We start from the raw sequence: 21,690 nt of genomic DNA, 5'->3' as shown, positions 1-21,690 counted from the left end.
GTTGTAGAGGTCTGTGGAGCTGGGGCAGCTTACACTTCCTCCTTTCTCAGAGCTGTCACCACCAGGGATCTCACCCCATTGTTGTTTGTCTGTGGGCCCCAGGGTTTGGAAAGAGAACTTAGTTATACTAGGAAAGCCATCGTACAAATTCTAGAAGGTCTTCATTTTCCCAGGAGTGATGATAGAAATCCTGAAATATCTTACAGCAGTCCTGAAAGTCATCCTATGGATTTATCTGTGAGTCCCAGACACTTGAGTGAAGCTCACTTTGGCTGTTGTTGTTGTTGTTGTTGTTGAGGCCCACTGAGAATGTCACTGTTTGGGACACATCTCATACTGTTGCTCTGTTAGGAAGAAGCCCCACCAGTGAAGGGCCATCGTAGCCTTACTTGGCAACACAAATGCAGCCTATAAGGAACTTTGGGGTGCAGCTACTGGTCCATCCAAGGTGTGTGTGGGTGTATCAGCAACTCCTTTCCAATTGGGAGGGTAGTTAATTTTTTTCTTTTCATCTTTGGTGCCTGGTATGTGCGTGTGTTCTACTATGTGTGCCAGTCCAGGAAGATGAGAAAAGACAAGAAACAAGGCTGCTTTAAAGAGGGGTTTTTATAAGGTCACATGCACTTGGGCATTTGTTTGCCAGGCTGAGATCCAGGGCCCCTGAGTGAGCAGTGGCTGCTGGGCTGTTGGTCCTGGAACCCACCTGTCTGCCTTACTGTCCCTGAGGAAACTGTTGGGTGTCCAGAGGATCTGAAAAACAAACCAACAACCACAACCACCATGAGTTCAAGTGATACTGTGCCACAGAGGCATAATAACAAGCATCCCTATGGGAATCACTGTACATACCCCAGAAGCCGACATCATCATACACTTCTGTTTCCCTGGCAAAGAGCATGGTACAGTTAGTAGGGGCTACCCCGGTGTTCCCCACCCCACCCAGGCAAGACCAACACTTACAAGGGCAGCAGTGCAGTTCTGGGTACATAGCCATCTGCAGGGAAGAGCAGGTAGATTCTTAGCCCTAACACCCCTCACTCCTTTCCCTGCCTGTGGGCCAAGCACACTTACATTTGCCCTTGGGGTCCCGGCACAGCATCTCATCGTTGCTAGTGAACTCGATCACCTCTAGGATCTCTCCACGGCGGATGCCCAGGTGCTTGCCACCCCCACGCCGGGTCTTGGCATTGGGGTCAATCATCATCTTTGTGTGAATCACGATCTCACCTTCAAACTTAGGGTAACATCATGTTAAGTCATCCTATTTCTGCTGTTACCTTGTTTTCTTCCTCAGGATGGAAGTCCTGGGCCTGGGTACCAGGACTCATTCTTTTGTGTTCTCACCTTGAACTTCTTTCTGAACTCTCTCTCAGCTTTCTCTGCCTTCCTGATCTGTTTCAACAGCTTGGGGTCTGCGGCTGGCAGCTGCTGTGGCTGAGTGGCCTTTTTCCTGAAAGACCCAGTTGTTGGGGTATTTATGAACAAGAAGTGCCCTCTTTCAGAGTCCCAAAGCTCAGACCCAGCTCCCCTAACACCCCATTTGCCACATGTACCTGAGTTCTGGGTCCTGCTGAGGCCATCTGGTGGCTTTCTGGGTAGGCTGCACATCATCTGAGGGCATCATTGGGCAGAGTCAGGATAAAGGCCCTCAACTCTACATCTCTACCCTAGTGACTTGATATGCTGCTTCTCAGGGCTCGTTAGTTCTTGTGGGTAAGGTTCACTTGGCTGAGAAAAATAAAGGCTGAGAACTTGGTCAAGATTAACCAGCTAGTAAAATTGTAAGCCTTTGTGTTTTGGTTTATTACGTAGACCAGCCTGCACTGGAATTCAGATCTGTCTACTCTGCCTTCCCGAGTTCTGGGATTAAAGGTGTGGCCACCATGACTAGCCTATGAGCTGTAGGCTTTGGGAGCCATTTTGCTCCTGCCTCTCAGAGTACGTTGGGAATTGTAATAAAAATTTTGGATTCAGAGCTAAAAACAGGCAGTCTTTTAATGAATCCACAGCTGCTGCTGAGGTTGAATGGCAGGGTTCCCCAGAGGGCTGATTTGTACAACTTCCCAGCGGTAGGCCAGGCCTCGAGGGAATCCAACTGTTGGCAGAGGGCTTGGGTGAGCATTTTGAAGCTTAGGTGAGTAAAGGCCCATTTTGTTAAAGGACTTTTCAGACCAGCTGTCCTTTCTGATGAGCAGCCCACAGAGGAGCTGACTGTGTCATACTTGGCTGAGCCAGTGCTGAACTTGATCTCTATCTCTACAGGTTGAGATCTAGTTCCTAACCCAGAACCTGCACTGCACCTACTTCGTTCATGATCTTGAGTGGTCTCACAGAAGCAAATTTGACTGTGACACTACTGGGACCTGTAGTCCCGTGTCACCCTGCAGGTCTGAACAGACCTCTGACAACCTGCCTTTCCTGTTGGTTACACATATCCTGGGAAGGCTGGACCCTGCCCCTCCAGATGAGTCTCCAGCTGACAAAAGATGGGGATGTGTGTGGGGGGGGGGCTGCCAGATTACAAAAGAACCCGAGTAGGAAGAAGGAGCTGGTGGTCCCAGGCTACTCTGGAGTAGGAAGAAGGAGCTGGTGGTCCCAGGCTACTCTGGCACTAAGAACATTACTCTGAAGTGCTCACAGCAGGAAGTGCTCACAGCAGCCGTTGAAAGACCATGCCCACAGGAAGGCTCCCACATTGCACTGAAAGGAGTACCTCAAATAGGTCTGGCATTTGATCATGATCTTGAAGAATGATGGGGTAAGATTGGGAGGAGGTTCTGAAACTGGGTTGGGTGGGTGTGTCTATTAGGTTTGGGAATGGGAGGTTGTTTACTAACCCTGGGAAGAGTAGCCAGAGCTCTCCCAAGCCTCTCTGCACAGCTGCTCCCACCCTCACCGTCGTCAACCGTAGAGCACCCCATCAACGGACAGGGAGAGCAAGGTTATCTCAGGGCCCTCTTAGGAGCCCCAGTAAGACAGTGAATAGCCAGGGGAGGGAAAGCTCATCTGGAATCCAGCAGCTCTAGATCAACTGGCTGGGTCATTGATTTCATGGTCAATGGGGTAATTGCCTTAGTTGTGGCTGCAGAATCAGCGAAGTACTTTCATAGAAGCCCGTGTTTGCCATGGAGACACCACTCTTGGAGCCCCTTGCAGAAAAGAACCTTCTGCCACCCTGCCTCCAGCCCAAACCTCTCTCCTTATTCCAGGCATAGATCTTGCTGGGATGTTCTCTTAGGATGGGCTGCAAGGAACCTGGTGGGTGGGATTTGCTTTGGTCTTGTTTGTGAGGTCTCATCTAATGCAGGCTGGTCTTGATTGCTAAGTAGCCAAGGCTGATCATCCTGCCTCCTAAGTGCTAGAGTTACAGGTGTGCATTGTAATTAACTGTGTCCAGCTTTGGAACCTGATGCCTTCTCCATAATCCTGCCATGACGCCTGCACATGAGTGCTATGCTTTTTAATAAAAGGAGCATCCATGCCATGATTCACTCGTTCCCTGCCTAAACACTGCTTAGTCTGGCTTGCTAACTTTGATTTCTGTAATTCTTTCATTGTTGTCCAGGCCTCTTGTCCCGCTATGCTTCTACCTATAGCAAACCTGGCTGCTTGGGTTACCTCTGGGCTTCCCCTTCCCACCAGTATCACCCACTCTAGTATGCATCACTTGAACCTGGTCTTGAACCTGGAGCTTGAAAGAGTACCTTTGTAATTAATGTTTCATGTGTGCCCAGGCCAGCCACTTAGCCCCACCTACAAACCTCTGCTTCTGGGACTGAGATTAGAGTCATCTGCGGCCTCCACTTCATCGTACAGCTCATAGATCTCCTCTGGGTTCCTGCGGGGATATGTGAGGTGAAGGCCTTCTTCAGCCTCACGCCCGTGCCTGGCCCCCCTCTCTCCCTACACTCACGGTGTAATGTGTTGAGGTTGTGGGGCTTGGAAGTGGGTTCCAGTAGAAGAGCCCGTCTTCAGTACCGCTGTGGAGGAGAGAGCATGGGAGGGAAGTGGCTCTGCCCAGATATTCAGCCCCCCTCCTCTGCCTGAGCCACCTACCCTAACTTACCTGTGGCTGTTGCTGAGGCTCTCCGGAAGCTTTGGATATTGATGGGGACGGGTGGTAGTGGGGGCTTGGCTGGGGGCGACCCCAGGCTACTGGCTGAGGGTAGAGGCCGCCGCCGGGGTGGGTGCCGGATTTGGAAGTCTTCTGATCTCCAGCGGGGAGTCCCAGGGACTCCAAGCCCAGGGCTCACGGGGAACTGGGGATTGGAGCCGGAAATGGCAGAGGGTAGGGAGCACTCGGATACTGAACCAGGAAGCTTGGGCTTTCTAGGGAGACCCTTGGGCAACTCAGGCTGGAAGAACTTGCCGTTTTGAGGTTGCAAAAACTTCCTGGGGAGTGAGCTGAACTCAGGCTCTGAGGATGTTCTAGGGAGATGACCCTGTGCTTGTTTCGAGGGCTTCTTAGACAGTACGTTGAGCTCTGGCTGCTGAGGCTTCTTGGGAACCTTGCAGACTTCGGGCTCAGAGGATGTCCTGGTAAGGTCACTTAGCTGGAGCTGGGGATGTTTCTTGGGAAATGCATGGAGGTCCGGCTGCGGGGAGTGAGATTGGGGGTTACATGACTCAGGCTTCCAGGGGGATGTCTGGGGGACCTCAGAGGACTTGGGCTGCTGTGGAGACTTGGGGCAACCAATGGTCTGAGAACACGGGGGCTTCTTAACGTTCTCGTTGAACTCAGATAGCAGTGGCTTTTTGGGAAAGGTACTGACGTCAGGCTGTGGGGAGTGGGGGTAAACCTCACTGGACCCAGGCTTGGAGGGGAATGTCTGCGGAACTTCGCTGGACTCTGAGTGTGTCAGGGACCTCCTAGAGAAACCAGCAGGCTGAGGCTGCAGTGGCTTCTTGGGAAAGGTACTGGACTCAGATGGCAAAGGCTTCAGAGGGGCCTCACTGGACTCTGGCTGCCAACACTTCTTGGGTTTGAGCTCCACAGCGGGCCTGGCAGGATTGCTGAGCTCAGACTTCGGGAATTTCTGGGCAGGTACGCTAGGCTCCTGGGGTGCCTCAAGCTGTGGAGATCTCTTGGATAGCTCTCTCAGCTCGGGTTTGGGGAGCTTCTTAGGGAGATTATTGAGCTCGGGCTGTGGGGGCTTCTTGGGGAGGTTGGCAAACTGGGGCAGTTGGGGCTTCTTGGGATCTGTAAACTCAGCCTTCAAGGGCTTCTTGAGACCAGTGAATTCCGGATGTGGAGGCTTCCTTGGGAGGTCTCTGAGCTCAGCCTGTAGGGGCTTCTTGGGTAGATCAGTGGATTCAGGCTGCGGCCACTTTCTGAGAACCTCGGGCTGCGGGGCCTTCTTGTCCGCACACTGCAGTTGCAGGGGCTTCAAGGGTACGGCATTGAACTCAGACGGTGAGCACTTCTTGGGCTGCTCACTTAATTCTGGCAGTGGAAACTTCTTCAGGGGTTTGTTGAACTCAGGCTTTGAGGCTTTTCCAAGCTCTGTCTGAGAGGCCTGGAATTTAGCTTGGAGGTTCCGGAAGTCCTGGTTGCTCCCCTAGGAAGGGAAGGGGCTCATAAAATACAAGAAAGCAGATGGAGAAACAGCCAGGTACCTACAGATAGTGATGGTCATAGATGAGCCCATCACCCTCCCCTCCCTTTGGCTCCCATTCTAACACTGCTTCTTCCCCAGCCTCAGCTCTACCTCAGCCAGCTTCTCTCTCCCTCCCTCTCTCTCTCTCTAAATTAATTAATTAATTAATTAATTATTTTCAAAAGTTTGAGTTTTTGTTTTGTTTCACTGTGCAGCCTTGGCTGTCCTGGGCTCGCTTTGTAGACCAGGCTGGCCTTGAACTCACAGCCATTCGCCTGCCTCTGCCTCCCGAGTGCTGGGATTAAAGGCTTGCGCCACCACGCCCCACCTGCCGCTTCTCTTTTTGAACAAGAACTATTCCTGTTCCTAGGTTCCGGGAACCCACACCCTCCTGAGTCCTCTACCTAAGCTGTGCCTAACCTCATCTCTAACAGGACCTAGCTCTCTATGCCTCTCCACTAGCGGATGGTACTTCCAGTGAGCAATACCTTCCCAGCATCTTCAACCTTTGCACCTCTGCTCCCCCTCCCCCTTGATTCCCTCTCTGACCACCAAGTTCTCCCCAGTCCTGTTTGGTTTTTTTTTTTTTCTTTCAGATTTCAAAATACATCCGGACTCCAACCACTTCTCACTGTCAGTTCCAGCTAGAGGAACTGTCTCCCACTGCCCAGCTCACTATAATGGGCTCCTCCCTCCCTGGGCTGCTGCCCTAGGGGAGGCCTGCTAAATCTCTGCTTCCAATCCCTCAGTGAGTTTTCCTCTCTCTGGGAAAAGCCAGCAGTCCCTGAATGACTCAGCAACATTCCGCCTCATCCCATAGCCTCTGTCCTGCCTGTCATGCATACCTCCAATGCGTGGGTCTCTTCCTCCTCCTCCACCTCCTCCATGTATTTATGACAATACTCCTCAAGGGAGGCCTCTGAGACAACACTATTCTAAATCAATTTCCCCTCCCCAGTTGCCAACCTTCACCGCCATTTTCTTTATCTCTCCCATTGCCTATGAAATTTCTTATTAGTTCTGTTGTAAGGTCTTTACTAGGTTGTTTTAGGGGTTTTGTTGTGTTAGGGAGTTCTAAGCAAGTTCTGTAGCACTGAGCCACACTCCCCCACTGACTAGGGTGGTTTTGTTTTTTGTTTTTTGGTGTTGTTTTTTGTTTGTTTGTTTTGGCTTTGTTGTTGTTGTTTGTTTGTTTTTGGCTGTCCTAGACTTGCTTTGTAGACCAGGCTGGCCTCGAACTCACAGCAATTCTCCTGCCTCTGCCTTCCCTGACTAGGGTTTTTGTTTTTCTGTATTTGCTTTTTGAAGCAGGGTCTCATATCCCAGGCTGGCCTCAAACTTGCTATGTAGTTGAGGATAACCTTGAACTCCTGATACTCCTGCCTCTACCTCCCACGTGCTGGGATTACAGGTGTGTGCCACTGTCCTTGGCTTTGTTTGTTTGTTTGTTTTGAGTCAGTGTTTATGTAGCCTAGGCTGGTCTGGAGCCCAACAATCATCCTGCTTCAGCTATCTGAGGGCTGAGATTACAGGTGTGTACCACCACAGCCAGTTTGACGAAACTGTTAAAATTTTATTGGGGGGGGGGGTGGCTAGAGAGATTGTTCAGTAGGCAAAGTATTTGTCATACAAGCCTGAGTTCTATTCTTAAATTAAAAAGCCAGGAGCCACACCTGTCCTCCTGACTCTGGAGAGGTCAAGAGAGAAGGCTCTTCAGGGTTTGCTGGCGAGCCGGTCTAGCTAAACCAACAAGCTCCAGGTGCAACTAGAGACCATGTCTCAGAAAGGAAGGTAAGGAGCCATTGAGAAAGACCCAACCAGGGGCTGGAGAGATGGCTCAGAGGTTAAGAGCACTGGCTGCTCTTCCAAAGATCCTGAGTTCAATTCCCAGCAACTACATGGTGGATCATAGCCATCTCTAATGAGATCTGGTGCTCTCTTCTGGTGTACATGCAGGCAAAACACTGTGTATATAAGTAAATCTTGAGAGAGAGAGAGAGACAGAGAGAGAGAGAGAGAGAGAGAGACAGAGAGACAGAGACCCAATATATATATATATATATATATATATATATATATATACACACACACACACACACACACACACATTAATACTGTCTATGACTGTATGACTGTCATAGACATATGACTATCTACTTTAGTCCCTCTAGATCATCCATGACCTCCCACTGCCTGGCAAAATATTAAGTACTCAGTAAATATTTACAGAAATAAAAGTATATGCAGGACTACAAAGACAAGCATTCTATCTATCATGTGGGTCTCACAGTTCCAACACAGACAAACAGGAAGGCTCATGATACGCCCATGAGGAGCAGCAGGCAGGCTCCCCACGTGGGCACAGGGTACCATATGATGTGTTCAGAACATCTCCTAGAATCTCAAAGATGGCCCTTTGCCTTAGGTCACGGGTGCAGAAAGATACCCGAGGCCTCCTAGCCTGTCCACACCAAGAGTCAAGAAGATTGGAAGACAGGGGTACAGAACCTTGTGAGCCCTGGAGGGACTCAGAAGCACCTCTGGGAAGGAAGCAGTCCTTGCCTGGAGTCAGACATGCCTTTGTTGAAGCCCCAGTCTGAGTGAGTTGAGGCAACAGCTCTAGATGACCACAGGGCTAGATAAGAAAGGGTTAGCAGAGCACAGCTTGGGTGAATGACTGGGGATGGGGGCTGGTGCAGCAGGTACATGACCCACTTAGTCACCCCACAGGAAGCCTCTGCCTTTATCCTGGCTGATTACAAAGGGTGAGGGGACATAATTCTAGGCAGACCTAGCCTGCCCTGTCTTATAGTCACAGATCCAAGCCTGGTCCATAAGAGCTCAAGCTATGCCTTGGCTGTTCCCTACCTTTTCCCAGGTCATTTCATTTCCACGGTAGGGATGGAGGCAGACAGTTTAACCAGAATGGATTTCCAATAGGGCTTGGGTACTCACCATGGCTTCAGGGAGTGATGGTCCACGATGTGAGCAGTCTCCAAGCTTAGGCTACTGCTTTGAGGAAGTAACTGTGGTTTTTGCTCCACAGGCTGACAGACCAAGTAGGGGATGTGAGGGGGAGGGGGGCAAAGGAGGAAGGAGGTGGAGATGGCCTTTCTGTCACCTCCTTGAGTTCCTGCCTGGCTACTATTGTCCCCCAAACTCAGATCATCAGACTTAAGCACATATCTCGTGCATATAGTTACTAGCTGTCACTGGCCTCTTGATTTCTACTATCCCTCTTACTCTTAACACTTTGGGGTCTTGACAAGCTTTGTCTCCAAAGAAGCAGGCCTAGGCCAAACCCAGGACAGTCACAGGAACAGATCACCACAGTGAGGGATTTTATGCTTTGCTCTCAGGCTTAGGAAGTCTCCAAAGAGTAAGAGCTAGGATATGGTTGGTGCAATGGTGAGGACATATTTGCCCTCCTGTGTTGCTTCATGTACCTTGTTTCAACACACGTACTCTCAACAGGACTTCCCTGTTAAGGTGACAAATGGCGCATCAGCCAAGGCTGGGAACCAAAAGCCTAAGGCTCAACTGGGATAGCAGATTTGGGGGTGGTGGGTATTAAAGATTTATAGCTGGGGTGAGGGGCTATCACTGTCTCTGGGGAGGTAGGCAGTTTTGAGGACCTCTTAAGTCCCCTGTGGTTAAAGGAAGCAAAGAGAGAAGAAACCAGAAAACTGCATTGCAGGAAAATTAAAAACAGCCCGTAGAGTCCAAAGAGGGCCAAAGGAGAGAGTCTTGACCGCAGGATTCAGCCCACAGGAACACAAAACAGCACAGAACAGAACTAAGATTCGCAGTTTGGAAAAAGAATTTCTTGAACTGTAGGCAGAGATTCTGACATTACCAGTCTGGGATGTAGTCCAACCAGGACGGCTGTTTAGACCTTGGCAGGGATGGTTCCAGTGCACAGGTGAGAAAACTTGTGTTGATGTCCCTGGAGTCACCCTCATAAATACCTTGATACACAAAGAACATGCTCTAAGCCTCTGGAGTAGTGGTGCATACTTGTAATCCCAGCAGAGATAGGAGGTTCACTTCAAGTCTAAGGCTAGCCTAGTCCACATCGTGAATTCCAGGCCAGCCAGAGCCACATAATGTGACCCAAAGTGCATGTTCTAGCCAGGTGTGGTAGAACACACCTGTAATCCCAGCACTTGAGAGACTGGAGGCAAGTTTTAGGGACATCCAGGGCTACATAAGTGAGATTATCTTTTTAAAAAGATTTATTAACTATACAGTGTTTTGCCTGCATGTACACCTATAAACCAGAAGAGGGCACCAGATTTCATTATAGATGGTTGTGAGCCACCATGTGATTGCTGGAAATTGAACTCAGGACCTTTGGAAGAACAGACAGTGTTCTTAACCTCGGGGCCATCTCGCCAGCCCGAGATTATCTTTTAAAAAGAGAAAAAAGTGTACTTGTATAGCATGCACAAAGCCTTGGATTTGATTTCCAGAACCACATAAAAACAGCCGCTGGGAGGTAAAAACAGGACAATTGGAACATCCCATAGTTTGAGGCCAGCCTGTTTTACATAATGAGTTTCAGTCTAGCAAGGGACACATAGTGAAACCCATTTGTTTGTTTGTTTTTGAGACAGGGTTTTCTGTGTAGCCCTGGCTGTCCTGGACTGGCCACAAACTCAGAAATCCATCTGCCACTGCCTGCCTAGTGCTGGGTTAAAGGTATGTATCACCCCTGCCCAGCTTTGAAACCCAACCTTAAGATAAATGCATATTTTGGCTTAGGTGATGAGTCTGCTATTGGGTAATATGAGGCTGATGGAGTAGCAAGGACATGTATACTCTTGAGAATGAACCAGGTGAGGTTTCATGAGTTTATTTAAGCTAAAAGAAAGCATCTTAGGGGCTGGAGAGATGGCTCAGTGGTTAAGAGCGCCACCTGCTCTTTCAGAGGTCCTGAGTTCAATTCCCAGCAACTACATGGTGGCTCACAACCATCTATAATGTAATCTGATACCCTCTTCTACAGATAAAGCACTCATATGCAATAAATAAAATAAATCTTTAAAAAAAAAAAAGAAAGCATCTTAGGCTGGGAAAATTTTAAGCACACAGCATCAAGATCCTGATGCTTCTGTATTCTCATCTTGGGTCAAGAGTTCCGGAGGTGGGTATGCTTTTACAGGAGCCTTGACTGAGTAGGGATGACCAACTCTGGGTTTCTGGGTTTCCAGAATCATGGTAAGTGGTGTCAGAAGTCAAACCTGTAATCCCAACTACTGGTTGAGGGTGTGGCAGGTGGATCACATGTCCTGAAAATTCAGGTTTAGTAACCAATCTTAAAATCAAAAATAGTGGGCCAGTGAGATGGCTTGGGGTTGTGGTGGTGATGATGAAGACACTTGCTGTACAATCTGGATAACCTAAGTTCGATGCCTGGAACCCACGTAAGGGGAAGGGGAAGAGCCAGCTCCACAGCCGTCCTCTGAATTTTATGCTGTGACATACAAATGACAACACACTAATTGGTCAAGAAACACACCATAGGCAATTAAAGCTAAAGGGGCGAGTTACAGCTGGGGATCCCCGAAGCTGACCACACCGGGCTCCACACAGGGAATGTGCAGGGAAGTCTATAAGCTCCCAGCATGGCTGCCAGAGGCCTTCTCACACTGTATTTGGGCCCGCATGGCTGTGACCTGGACCTGGTGGCTCTGAACAGAATGTGGTCCAAGCTGCTGAGACACAGGAGCCGAATCCTGGGTTGCAGCTACTCTCCACCTCTCTTAGCTTGGGTAAAGATAAGCATTCCAGCAGGCATCCCTCAGGTGACAAAACTGTTGGATAATTGCCAAGTGGTGGCCCGGCACTAGGCCCTGCAGACAAGTCTCCAGGAGTTGCTCAGTTGGTTCAAGTCAACCTTTTCTCTGAGCAGCTGCACAGGCACGTGCCGGCTGGCTGACCAGGCTTGCTCCTTCTCCCACATTGATGTTTTTGGTTGCTCCCTGCTGGAAAGCTGTGGCTCCAGGAAGACTCTGTTCTTTGACTATCTGTGGGCTGGGGGTAAAACACTCTGTGGAGTCCTAGCTTGAGAAGGAGGAGGTTGCAGGTTATGGGAGTTCAGAAAGAGCAGTGTGGGCATGTGTAAAGCAATGAGTATTGGCAAGTGAATGTGATACCGTGGAAGTTCTGTAGGTCCCTGGTATGTGACCCCGCCCCGCCCCCAATACTGTTTCTGGGAGGAGAATCATCGAGCAGACATTTCCCAAATCCCCTAGACTCCTCACTCAACTCACTTCATCTTCCCAAAAGATGCCAAAGTGTGAGCATTATGACATCACTTTATTTTTTTGTGTTGTATATGCATCTGTGTGGATGCGTGAATCTGTGCCTACGTTTGCAGAGGCTAAGGGCTGCTGTCAGCTGTCTTTGTCTTATTCTCCAGCTTTTTGAGACAAGGTCTCTCACAGAACCTGAAATTCACTTTTACTACACTGGCTGGCCAGGAAGACTGATATCCACCTGTCTCTTCCCTCCCTTCCTGTCCCCACGAATCACTTGCTATTTATTCTTTTACTTTGGCTTAATAAACTCACTCGTTCAAAATCAAGTATGGCTGTTGTAAATCATTCTCTGGATCCTACAATCAGTGAGTAAGGTTGAATAAAGAGAAAACAGGAGGGCTGTGACAGGGATGTAGGGCCGGGAGAACCTAGCTCCTCACTGACCGGGTCTCCTTTTGTCTACAGATACTGGGATAAAGAGGTGATAAGAGGAAAATTCTGATTTAGAGTTAGGATACAAGGGGGTGGTGAGTGAGACAAACTGGGGTGGGACCAAGGAGGTCTTCGGGTCTTTCTTTTCCAGATTCTTACATTTCCCCAAAGCAGCAGCTGTGAACAGTATGGCCATGGAAGAAGAAAAGGAGGTTCAAGAAGGAGCCTTGTGGGCTACTAGACCAAGACCCGTGTCCGTGTGTGTACTGTCCAGGTGACATACCTATAGCCATGCTGGCGCATGTGGAGACCAGAAGTTAACATTAGGATGCCTTCCTCAGTCACTTCACTTGCTATTGAGACAAGGTCTTTTAATGGAACCTCTAACTTACTGTTTTGCCTAGACTGGCTGGCTACCAAAGGCCCCGAGATCTGACTATTTCTGCCTCCCAGTGCTGGGTTGCAGACAGACACACGCCACCACGTCCAGTTTTGAGATGGGTGCTGGGAATCTGAACTCAGATCCTGTGCCATCTCACGAGCCCAAGAACAGGACTCTATCCAGAGAGCTGTAGGGACAACTGAGGAGCACTGGTGACTATTTCCATGGATGCTCTGACTTGGTTAGGAGATGTCCTCGCTAGACAGATAAGACCAACCTCCAGATAACAGTGCATTATACATCTAATCCCAAGAGGCATGGCCAGTCTGGCTCTGGACTGAAACAGAAGGCACCATATTTCCTCTCTCTCTGTGTGTGTGTGGGGGGGGGAAGGTGTCTTATGTATCCCACGTGTAGCCATGATGACTCACAATTCCTAATTCTCCAGATTCTAATTCCTTCCAGTTCTGAAATGTATGCATGCATGAGCCTGCATGGTGTATGTGGTGCTGGGAATAGGAAGAAGCCAGGACTTTGTGCATGCTAGGCAAGCACTGCACGGAGCTACATTTTGCATCCTTAGTACATTTTCAAAAGGGAACCCAGACTTTCCAGAGCTGGGGGTGGGGCAGAAGCCAGCAGAAGAGGGTCTGCTGCCTGCAAGGAGGGTAAGGATAAAGTTCAGTTCGCCCTCCTGTCCTGCTCATCTTCTCAACCACAGCTAGCCAAGAGTGAGCCCAGTGGCCACAGGAGCAAGGGGCTCTAATCCAGGATAGCTCAGAGCTTTAGCAGATCTAGTCTCCCACACTGTCACTTTTATTTATTTATTTTGGTTTTTCAAGACAGGGTTTCTCTGTGTAGACCTGGCTGTCCTGGACTCACTTTGTAGACCAGGCTGGCCTTGAACTCAAAAGAGATCCACTTGCCTGTGACTCCCAAGTGCTGGGATTACAGGCATGTATCACCATGCCCGGCATGGTTTTTTTTCTTTTTTTAAGATTTATTTATTACATATACAGTGCTCTGCCTGCATGAAGAGGGCATTAGATCACATTATAGATGGCTGTGAGCCACCATGTGGTTGCTCGGAATTGAACTCAGGACCTCTGGAAGAGCAGTCAGTGTTCTTAACCTCTCAGCCATCTCTCCAGAGCCCTTTATTTTGGCTTTTTCCAGACAGGGTTTCTGTGTGTAGCCTTGGCAGTCTTGGACTCACAGCAATCCACCTGCTTCTGCCTCCTGAGTGCTGGGATTAAAGGCATGTGCTGCCACACCGGGTTCCTAATTCTTGCTATTTAAAAAAAAAAAACACAAAAGTTTGAGGCAGTCTTGCTATGTAGGCTAGGTTGGCATTGAGCTTCAAAGAATGATCCTTAGCTGTGCCTCCACACCTTGTCCTGCCGCCCCCCAGCGCACCGTGAGGCAGTGTTGCACTGTGTAGCCTGGCTGAAATTTCACATTAGGCCTTGAATTACAGAGATCCACCTACCTCTGCCCGCCAAGTGATGAGATTAAAAATGTGTGCCACCATGCTTTAAGCTTGGGGCTTAATATTTGAAAGTTAGGAGGACACTTGTGGAGAATTGATTCTCTTTTCCTACCTCACAGTGGGTTCTGGGATCAAACAGGTCGTTAAAGTTGCACCGGCAAGCACTTGAACATGATGAGCAATCATGGTGGTGGTGGTGTTTTTCAATCCAGGGTTCTCTGTGTAGCCCTGGCTATCCTGGAACTCAGAGATCCATCTGCTTCTGCATCCTAAGTGCTGGGATTAAAGGCATGTACTACTATGGCCAGGTGTGTTTTGTTTTTTTAAATAAAAGAAAAACACCTGACAAAAGTCTACCTGGTTTCTGGAAGTTGTGGAGCAGAACAGCAGGCACTGGCCATCCCTATCTATAGCTGGCTGGTGAGGGCACTGAGCTGGAGGCCTGGAACCCAGGCCTGAGGAGACAGGCGACACTGACAGTAGTACTCAGCAGGCTCAGGTTCTATGAAGCCAATTCTAAGTCCCCCTCCCACAGTGTGGGAGCCCTAGACCCAGTAGGTAGCACCATACTGATTATGTGAGGGGAGGGCAGGAGAGAGTTCGTGGGTTAAGAACTCCTTGTTATACTCTTACAGAAGACCAAAGTTTGGTTCCCAGCACCCACGTTGGCAGCTCACAAGCGCCTGGGGATCCCATACCCTCTTTTGGCCTCTGTAGGCATTACACTCATGTGTTCTCATTCTCTTTTCTTTCTCTTAAAAACGTAAAAATAAAATCTTATCTGAGGGGCAAGGGGACCCAAGACATAGCACAGGCTAGCTCACTGTGCCTCCTTTATTGTCCCCTCCCTCCTCAAAGTAAAACAAAAACAAAAAACCCAGAAACAACACCCCCCAAAAAACAAAACAAAAAACTAAAACCCTGCAGCACACCCCCCCCCCCAGCCCAACATAGCTGGTTCAAAGCTGTGAGAAAACTGGACTCTCCCCCTCTGCCACTTGTGACACCCCAGGAGCAAATGGGGTTGGGTCTGTGTGGCACTGAAGAGTAGGAGGCTGAGCCTGGGTCTCATCCCTTGCCTGTAGCTCCATGCCCAAGCATTCCTCAGCCTCACCTGCCTAGGTGTCAGCAGGAAGGAACCCAGGCACCAGGGCTGTAGGGGCGACGGGGCGGTGGTCCTGGAGGTGTAGTGTCATGGCAGGCCGTGAGGCCGTGGAAAAGTCACACTGCATGCATGAGTAACGGCACGCGTGTGTTCCCACACAATGCGGCTGGGGGCCGTGTACCCTGCAGGCAGGCAGGCCCAGTTAGTCCTGGTTCACACCCCAAAGGGCCTTTCAACCGTGGATGGTGATGTCAGGCAGGACAGATCAGATGTTTCCCTGTGTCCATCCCCCTCAGCTTCCAGGGTCCAGGCAGGCTGGATCCTTTCTCCTGGGCTTGACTGCCCAACACTGAAGGCACCAAGTTTGGCTCCCATCCCTGGACCCACCACAGGAAAGGTCCACTCAGGGATGGAGAAGGCGCAAGTTTTTTTACACAGGAATGCCGGCGCAGATGAAGGCATAGATGCCAGTCATTTTAAGGTAAAAATCATGTATTTTAAGAGACAGACACTGCTGCTTCCCAGCATTCACAGGGCCCATGCAGGGCACAGGAATGAAGAAGGCCCCTCCACCCTGCCCTGGTGATCACCTGCACGCACCTGAGGGCGCATCAGAGCCGCCCTGCGGTCTTCTTGGACTGCCAGCAGCACCTGCAGGAAAGGAGCAGAGCAAGTTCAGAATTGGCGTGGGCCCACCCAGCTTTGCAGGCAAACCGCTCCCACACTCACCTTGACTCTTTTTCCAGACCGCAGAGCTAGAGGCTGGTGGCCCTGGAGCAGCAGCCAGGAAAGGGCGCAGGCGAGGGGGACTCAGGCCAAAGGGCGCAGGATTCAAGTAGGGAAGGAAGGGCCCAGTGGGGGCAGAGGTGAACGGCTCAAGTAGTGGGAATGGTAGGCCCAGAGTGGACGAAGGGTCGGACTCTGGGGGACGCTCGGGCACAGGTGGCTCTTTATCCAGGGCAGGGGGCGGTGGTGGGGCTGGGCTCTGAGCATGCTCTGCACAAACATGCAGATGCTTGAAGAGCGAGCGGTGAGTGCGGAAACGCAGGAGGCAATTTTCACACCTGGGGGGAGGGGGGCAGGTACAGTGCTGGACTGACTCCTGGGCAACAGGAAGGGGCCTATCCACTGCTACCCAAGGACCATGGTGGGGAAAGGGCACCCAGGTAGAAATCTCTGTGCCAGTGCACCCAAAGTGAAGCTTGGCCTACACACCCTCCCTCCTTGTGATAGTTTGGATCCTTCCGGACTTATCCAGCTAAGAACCTCAAGCTTTGATTTTGCTTAGGGGCCAGTTTTCCACATAAGAAGCGAGATGGAACTAGACAGAACCACAGCGTGTACACCTTAACCCTCCAAGCTGAGCCTGTAGCAGGGGGACTTACTCCTAATTCAGACCTGTCTTGCCATGTAGTTGGGGCTGGTTCCCGAGGCCACATTCATATCCCCCCAACTCACCCCTCCTCCACGCACACATTAGCAAGGGCCAAAGATCTGAAGTAGACTAAGGGGATGGTGAGGGTCTCACTTGAAGTAGCGGTTGGGCTTGTAATGAAGCTTGCCGTGGGCTACCAGCTCCTGCATGCTGGGGAAACTCTCACTGCAGCTCAGGGCTGAGCATCGGAAGAGCTTGCCTGGTAGGGAGGAAGGACAGGGGTGGAGTCGGGGGGTTAAGACCGTCCCTGGTGGGGCTCTGGAGATTTCCCACCCTGACCTGCTTGCGTCACTATCTCCAACCTTCATCTTACCTTCCAGTGACTGTGTGGGTGGGCAGTGGGTACGGAGATGCTGCGCCAGATCACGAACACTGGGGAAACTGAGGCAGCAGCCAGGGCTAGAGCAGGGTATCTGCTTCCCTGCAGGATAAATGGGTGTCATCAACCTTTTCCTTAGTGGCCTGGCCCCCTATTCGCAAAGCCTTGGGACAATTCCCTCCTCACCTCACTACTAGAATAAACTGTCTGGAAAGGCTGGATTATCTTACTTCATCCACAGAGCCATACCTGACATACTGACAAGATGCTCAGTAAATGGCGAGGAATTCCTCCCCCGCCCCCCCAAACGGGATACAAAGGAATTCCTTATCTCACACCACCTCGGTCCTACTTAAGTCTTTGTGACTCCCCAGAAGGCCTCATCACAGATCACCTGGTGGTGGACGTCGTCTGGGCAACCTCAGGTCTTCATTGGTTCCCACACCTGTGCTGGCTGAGCCAGGCTGACAGCTGTCTGGGGCTGGAGAGGCAACCTGCTGCGGAGGTCCTCCGCGATCCCACACTGGTGGCACGTCTGTCTGGTTAGGGCCCGGCTCCTCCACAGAGGAGAAAGTGGCAGTAGCTGCCACATCTGGAGATGCTACCTCCTTGTCGGGCTCACTGGAGCTGGACTCTGCAGTGGCCAGCCTGTCCGGGCCAGGGCTGGACAGTTCCTCCTGGTGTAAAAAGTATCTAGAGTTAGGCTGGGATCAGAGAAGTTTGGGCTTTATCAGAGAAGATAAAGAGCATCTTCAACTTTGGCAGAAGAAAGGCGCCACAGGGCGGGGGCGTGGCCTAGAGGAGTAACTTGGAAATGCTGGAGGGCCCAGAGTGGACTGTCTGATGGATAGGGAATGCTGTGCCGAGGATGGCGGAGAAGCAGCTCAGGGCCAGGATGAGTTAAATATTGGGGCTGGACTCCAGCAGAGTGGGCGTGGCCAAGCAAAGCCCGGCCTAACTGAACGCTAAGTGACAGCGACGGGCGGGAACCCGGATGTGGGGGCGGGGTCGGCTGGAGGGGTGCGTGCGGCAGGACCGCCCCCTGTCAATCCCCGCTGCTTCTAAGAGCCCGCGTGCAGGGTGCTGAGCTCACCATCTTCCACTCGGCTCAACTTCTGATTCCCGTGCCTTCGGTGGCTCCGGCTCCAGCAGGGGCGACTTCCTCGGCAACGAAGGATCAGGTTCACGTCGACGCCATTTTTTCCGCTTCTCAGATCTCGCGAGATCTGGGGTGTGGCCTAATCCTGGGCGCCTCTTTAGGAGGAGGGGCCTGAGGCTAGACAGCGGTTTTTAAGTAGGGGAGAACTTGTAAACCCAACTACAAAGTCACAGGGCAAAAATACAATATGATAAATCTCTCGAGGCCTTAGTGTCCTCCTCTGCAAAATGGGCATCTCTGTCCTTTCCCTGAATGCCCTATAACCAACTCTGAAAAGGCAGTAAACAGCAATTTTTCGTCTTTTTTGTATACCAGATCAGGTTAACCTTGAATTCTCAGCCTTCTTCAGCCTGCAGAATATTGTGATGACAGACACTGTCTGCTTTTAATTGGGCTTACTTTTAGAGGAAATTGACAACAATTCCCCTGCCGTTATTTTTTTAGGCTAGGCTGGCCTTGGGCAGAGACCGACCTTGAGCTTGGATGCCACCACGCCAGGCTTTAGGGTGGTACCAGGTATCGAACCCAGCATTTTCAAGTATGCTAGGCAAACACCCTCTAAAGCAAGCTTCATCCTTAACCGTATACACGTACATATCCAAGTGCAGTGTTGTGTACACCGATGTGAACAGGTGAGTGTGAAGGACCAAAGCAGACATTGTTTTCCTCTATTGGTCTCCACTTTTATTGAGGCAACGTCTCTCAGAAGCTGGAGCTGACCAGTTCCCACTAGTCTAACTAGCTTACTTGCCAGAAGATTCCCTGTGTCCATCTCCCAAGTGCCCTGGTTGCTGGGAGCTGCCATGCCTCCCACCCAAGGAGTGCTGAGGATCCAAACTCTTTCTCAATTACATGAGTGCCGTGGGTCTGAACCCAGGTCCCTTGTGTCTGGGCAGAGCCATCTTCCTAGCAAGCCCCATATTTTTCAGCACGTCAAGTCTGCAGTAAGAGGGAACCTGCTGTAATAGCCCAATGTAGGAAACACACTAACTGTGGATCTTCCGATTTTGTGAACAGGAAAATCCCACTGATAGAGAGAACAGGAATCCTTAGTGCACTGGTTCAGAGAGGTTCCCTCCCCAGCCTACGTTCCTTAAATGCATAGGATGGGACAGGTCTACTCTTGGGAGCCTTGAATCAACCACCGAAAAACGGAGAGACAATAAATCAACAACGGCAGAGAAATGATTTTGGATCTAGCCTATGAGATAAGAAAACAAACCAAAGGGATGTGGAAATGGTGAGTCAGGAAAGCCTGTCTGAGGGGGTGGCTTGAGCTGTGCCTCGATGCCTGGTAAAGCAGAGCATTATGGGAAGCCGGCACAGATACCCTGAACCGGCAAAGAACAAGCTCTGCACTATTGAAACGGAATAAAGACATGACATGGAGGTCAAACAGAGAACGTGGGTGGGTCCTGTAGGCCTTGTGAGAGGTGGACGAGAGAGAACCGTAGTTTCTGGTGTAGTAACCAATGAGTATTTGTTCTTCCATTTGTGTGTGTGTGTGTTGCGTGTATATATGCATGCATGTTTGGGGGGTGCACACGCACATTTGTGTGGGCGCATGTGCACCTGGTTGTGCATGTGGAGGCTGGACATTGGTGTGGGGAACAGTCCTCCATGGTTCTTCCTCCTCTATAGCAAATGAGATAGGACCCCAAAAATCAAACCTAGAGCTCATCAATATGGGTTGATCTGGGAAATCACCGGTCTCCAATGTCTGAGGCTGAACTTAACAGGTGGGCCTCAGTGCCCACCTGACATTTACCTGGTATCTGGGGGCCTCCTCAGGTTTCTGTGGTAGGTGCCGTGACATAACAAGACTTCCCTTAGGGAGATACAAACACATCTACTTACCTTAGATAGGGAAGCCAGGACAGACCAAAGTACAAGTAACATCAGAGTCCACCATGGTGAACCAATAGTTTTATTGGGGTTACTTATACGAATATAAGTGAGGGGTTACTTACAGAAGCTGAAATGACTCAAAGACAGCTGTATCTATCACCAAAGCTATCTCTCTTAATGGGTGACAGCTCACAAAGGCTGGGAACCCGGAACACACTGCTCAGCCTGCAGGCAGCTTAACAAGTTGGAGCATGACTCAGTTGGTTTAAACCTCTACTAGACAGCTGGGCAGGTCTCAAAGACTTCTCTACAGCTTGGCTTTTCTGTGAGTGACTCTCAGTAGACAATATGGTTTATTCCAGCAGAGAGGGGCCTAGGGAAACTTCCTGAAGCTATTTTAAATAATAAAAAAATTATTTACTTATTTATTAATATGTATACAGTTCTCTACCTGCAGGCCAGAAGAGGGCATCAGATCACTTTATAAGTCGTTGTGAGCCACCATGTGGTTGCTGGGAATTGAACTCAGGACCTCTGGAAGAGCCTTCAGTGCTCTTAACCTCTGAGCCATCTCTCCAGCCCCTATTTTGACTTTTTTTTGCCTTCTGGTTTACACAGCTTCCCTGAAAGATGGAAGAACTACACAACCATTGAGCCATCGCCTCAGCCACATAGATGAGTTTAATCAGGGCGTGTGCAGCATCTTTTTCTGGTGATCATTTGGAGGATGGGCTTTGGGTTATATGGTCAAGTAGACCTTAGATCTTAGATTTCATTACATTTAACAATTCAAGAGATGTTTATTGATTCATAAACAACTGTAGACTTTATATGTAGCATACTTTTAGGTAAACTAAGAGTCTGTATGTGCCACTGTAGCAAAGAAGATGGTAAGAAGACATTTAAATGCTGGAAGAGTTGGGGGCTGGAGAGAGGCTCCGTGGTTGGGCTTTTGCAGAAGACCCAAGTTCAGTTCCCAGCACCCACATGGCAGTTCACAACTGTCTATAACTCCAGTTCCTGGGAATTGTCATCTTCTAGCCTCTGCTGGCATGTGTACTCACATAGATACAAAAATACACATAAAGAAATAATAAATTGGTGCTGGAGAGATGGCTCAGTGGTTAAGAACACTCACTGTTCTTCCAAAGGTCCTGAGTTCAACTCCTAGCAACCACATGGTGGTTCACAACCATCTTTAATGTGATCCGATGCTCTCTTCTGGCCTGCAAGGGTACATACAGACAGAGCACTGTATATATAATAATAAATAAATCTTTAAAAAAGGAAATTATATATATACTTTTGTTTTTGTTTTTGTTTTTCGAGACAGGGTTTCTCTGTGTAGCCTTGGCTGTCCTAGACTCACTTTGTAGACCAGGCTGGCCTTGAACTCACAGCAATTCACCTGCCTCTGCCTCCCAAGTGCTGGGATTAAAGGCATGCACCACCACACCCGGCTAAATAATATATCTTTAAAAAATAAAATTAAAACTGAGAAAGAGGCCGGGCACGGTGGCACACGGCTTTAATCCTAGTACTCGGGAGGCAGAGGGAGGCCGAACTCTGTGAGTTTGAGGCCAGCCTGGTCTACAGAGTGGGTCCAGGACATGCAGGGCTTCACAGAGAAACCCTGTCTTGAAAACTTAAAAAACAGAACA

At 49.9% G+C, this 21,690-nt stretch overlaps 2 protein-coding genes and 1 long non-coding RNA gene across 5 annotated transcripts; 1 reads left to right on the top strand and 2 right to left on the bottom strand.

The window, feature by feature from the left end:
- Nucleotides 1-68: 68 nt before the first annotated feature.
- On the bottom strand, nucleotides 69-12,025 carry PRAM1 (PML-RARA regulated adaptor molecule 1). Of its 2 annotated transcripts, XM_084797038.1 has the most exons (10): nucleotides 8,553-12,025; nucleotides 4,067-5,558; nucleotides 3,914-3,980; nucleotides 3,762-3,838; nucleotides 1,554-1,611; nucleotides 1,345-1,450; nucleotides 1,072-1,234; nucleotides 961-994; nucleotides 850-884; nucleotides 69-750 (listed from the first exon to the last, which is right to left on the bottom strand). In XM_084797038.1, the coding sequence occupies exons 1-10, from the start codon at nucleotides 8,553-8,555 to the stop codon at nucleotides 713-715; spliced, it is 2,073 nt and encodes a 690-aa protein (XP_084653164.1). In that variant the 5' UTR covers nucleotides 8,556-12,025; the 3' UTR covers nucleotides 69-712. The 2 variants fall into 2 exon arrangements, with proteins under 2 accessions (XP_084653164.1, XP_084653163.1); XM_084797037.1 differs by having other exon boundaries at nucleotides 69-884.
- On the top strand, nucleotides 10,213-12,186 carry LOC311606057. Its single transcript, XR_014782178.1, has 2 exons — nucleotides 10,213-10,298; nucleotides 12,022-12,186. It is a non-coding gene; the product is annotated as an uncharacterized lncRNA (long non-coding RNA).
- Nucleotides 12,187-15,742: 3,556 nt separating this feature from the next.
- ZNF414 (zinc finger protein 414) lies at nucleotides 15,743-18,247 on the bottom strand. 2 transcript variants are annotated; one of them, XM_084795961.1, is made up of 6 exons: nucleotides 18,116-18,247; nucleotides 17,417-17,699; nucleotides 17,017-17,124; nucleotides 16,797-16,902; nucleotides 15,998-16,332; nucleotides 15,743-15,919 (listed from the first exon to the last, which is right to left on the bottom strand). In XM_084795961.1, the coding sequence occupies exons 1-6, from the start codon at nucleotides 18,116-18,118 to the stop codon at nucleotides 15,855-15,857; spliced, it is 900 nt and encodes a 299-aa protein (XP_084652087.1). In that variant the 5' UTR covers nucleotides 18,119-18,247; the 3' UTR covers nucleotides 15,743-15,854. The 2 variants fall into 2 exon arrangements, with proteins under 2 accessions (XP_084652087.1, XP_084652086.1); XM_084795960.1 differs by having other exon boundaries at nucleotides 16,797-17,124.
- Between the last annotated feature and the right edge of the window lie 3,443 nt (nucleotides 18,248-21,690).

The sequence above is a fragment of the Acomys minous genome (assembly GCF_964271855.1).
Source record: "Acomys minous genome assembly, chromosome: 9".
Lineage (NCBI taxonomy): Eukaryota > Metazoa > Chordata > Mammalia > Rodentia > Muridae > Acomys > Acomys minous.
Note: the sequence above shows the minus strand (reverse complement) of the source record. Positions and strands in the feature narration are given on the sequence as shown.

Coding starts and splice junctions, on each gene's coding strand:
- ZNF414 (XM_084795960.1), bottom strand. Junction 17,125..17,416: donor CAGACGACGTCCACCACCAG/GTGATCTGTGAT, acceptor TTTATCCTGCAG/GGAAGCAGATACCCTGCTCT. Junction 15,920..15,997: donor GGTCTGGAAAAAGAGTCAAG/GTGAGTGTGGGA, acceptor CCTTTCCTGCAG/GTGCTGCTGGCAGTCCAAGA.
- PRAM1 (XM_084797037.1), bottom strand. Junction 3,981..4,066: donor AGCCTCAGCAACAGCCACAG/GTAAGTTAGGGT, acceptor TCTCCTCCACAG/CGGTACTGAAGACGGGCTCT. Junction 885..960: donor AGAACTGCACTGCTGCCCTT/GTAAGTGTTGGT, acceptor GCTCTTTGCCAG/GGAAACAGAAGTGTATGATG.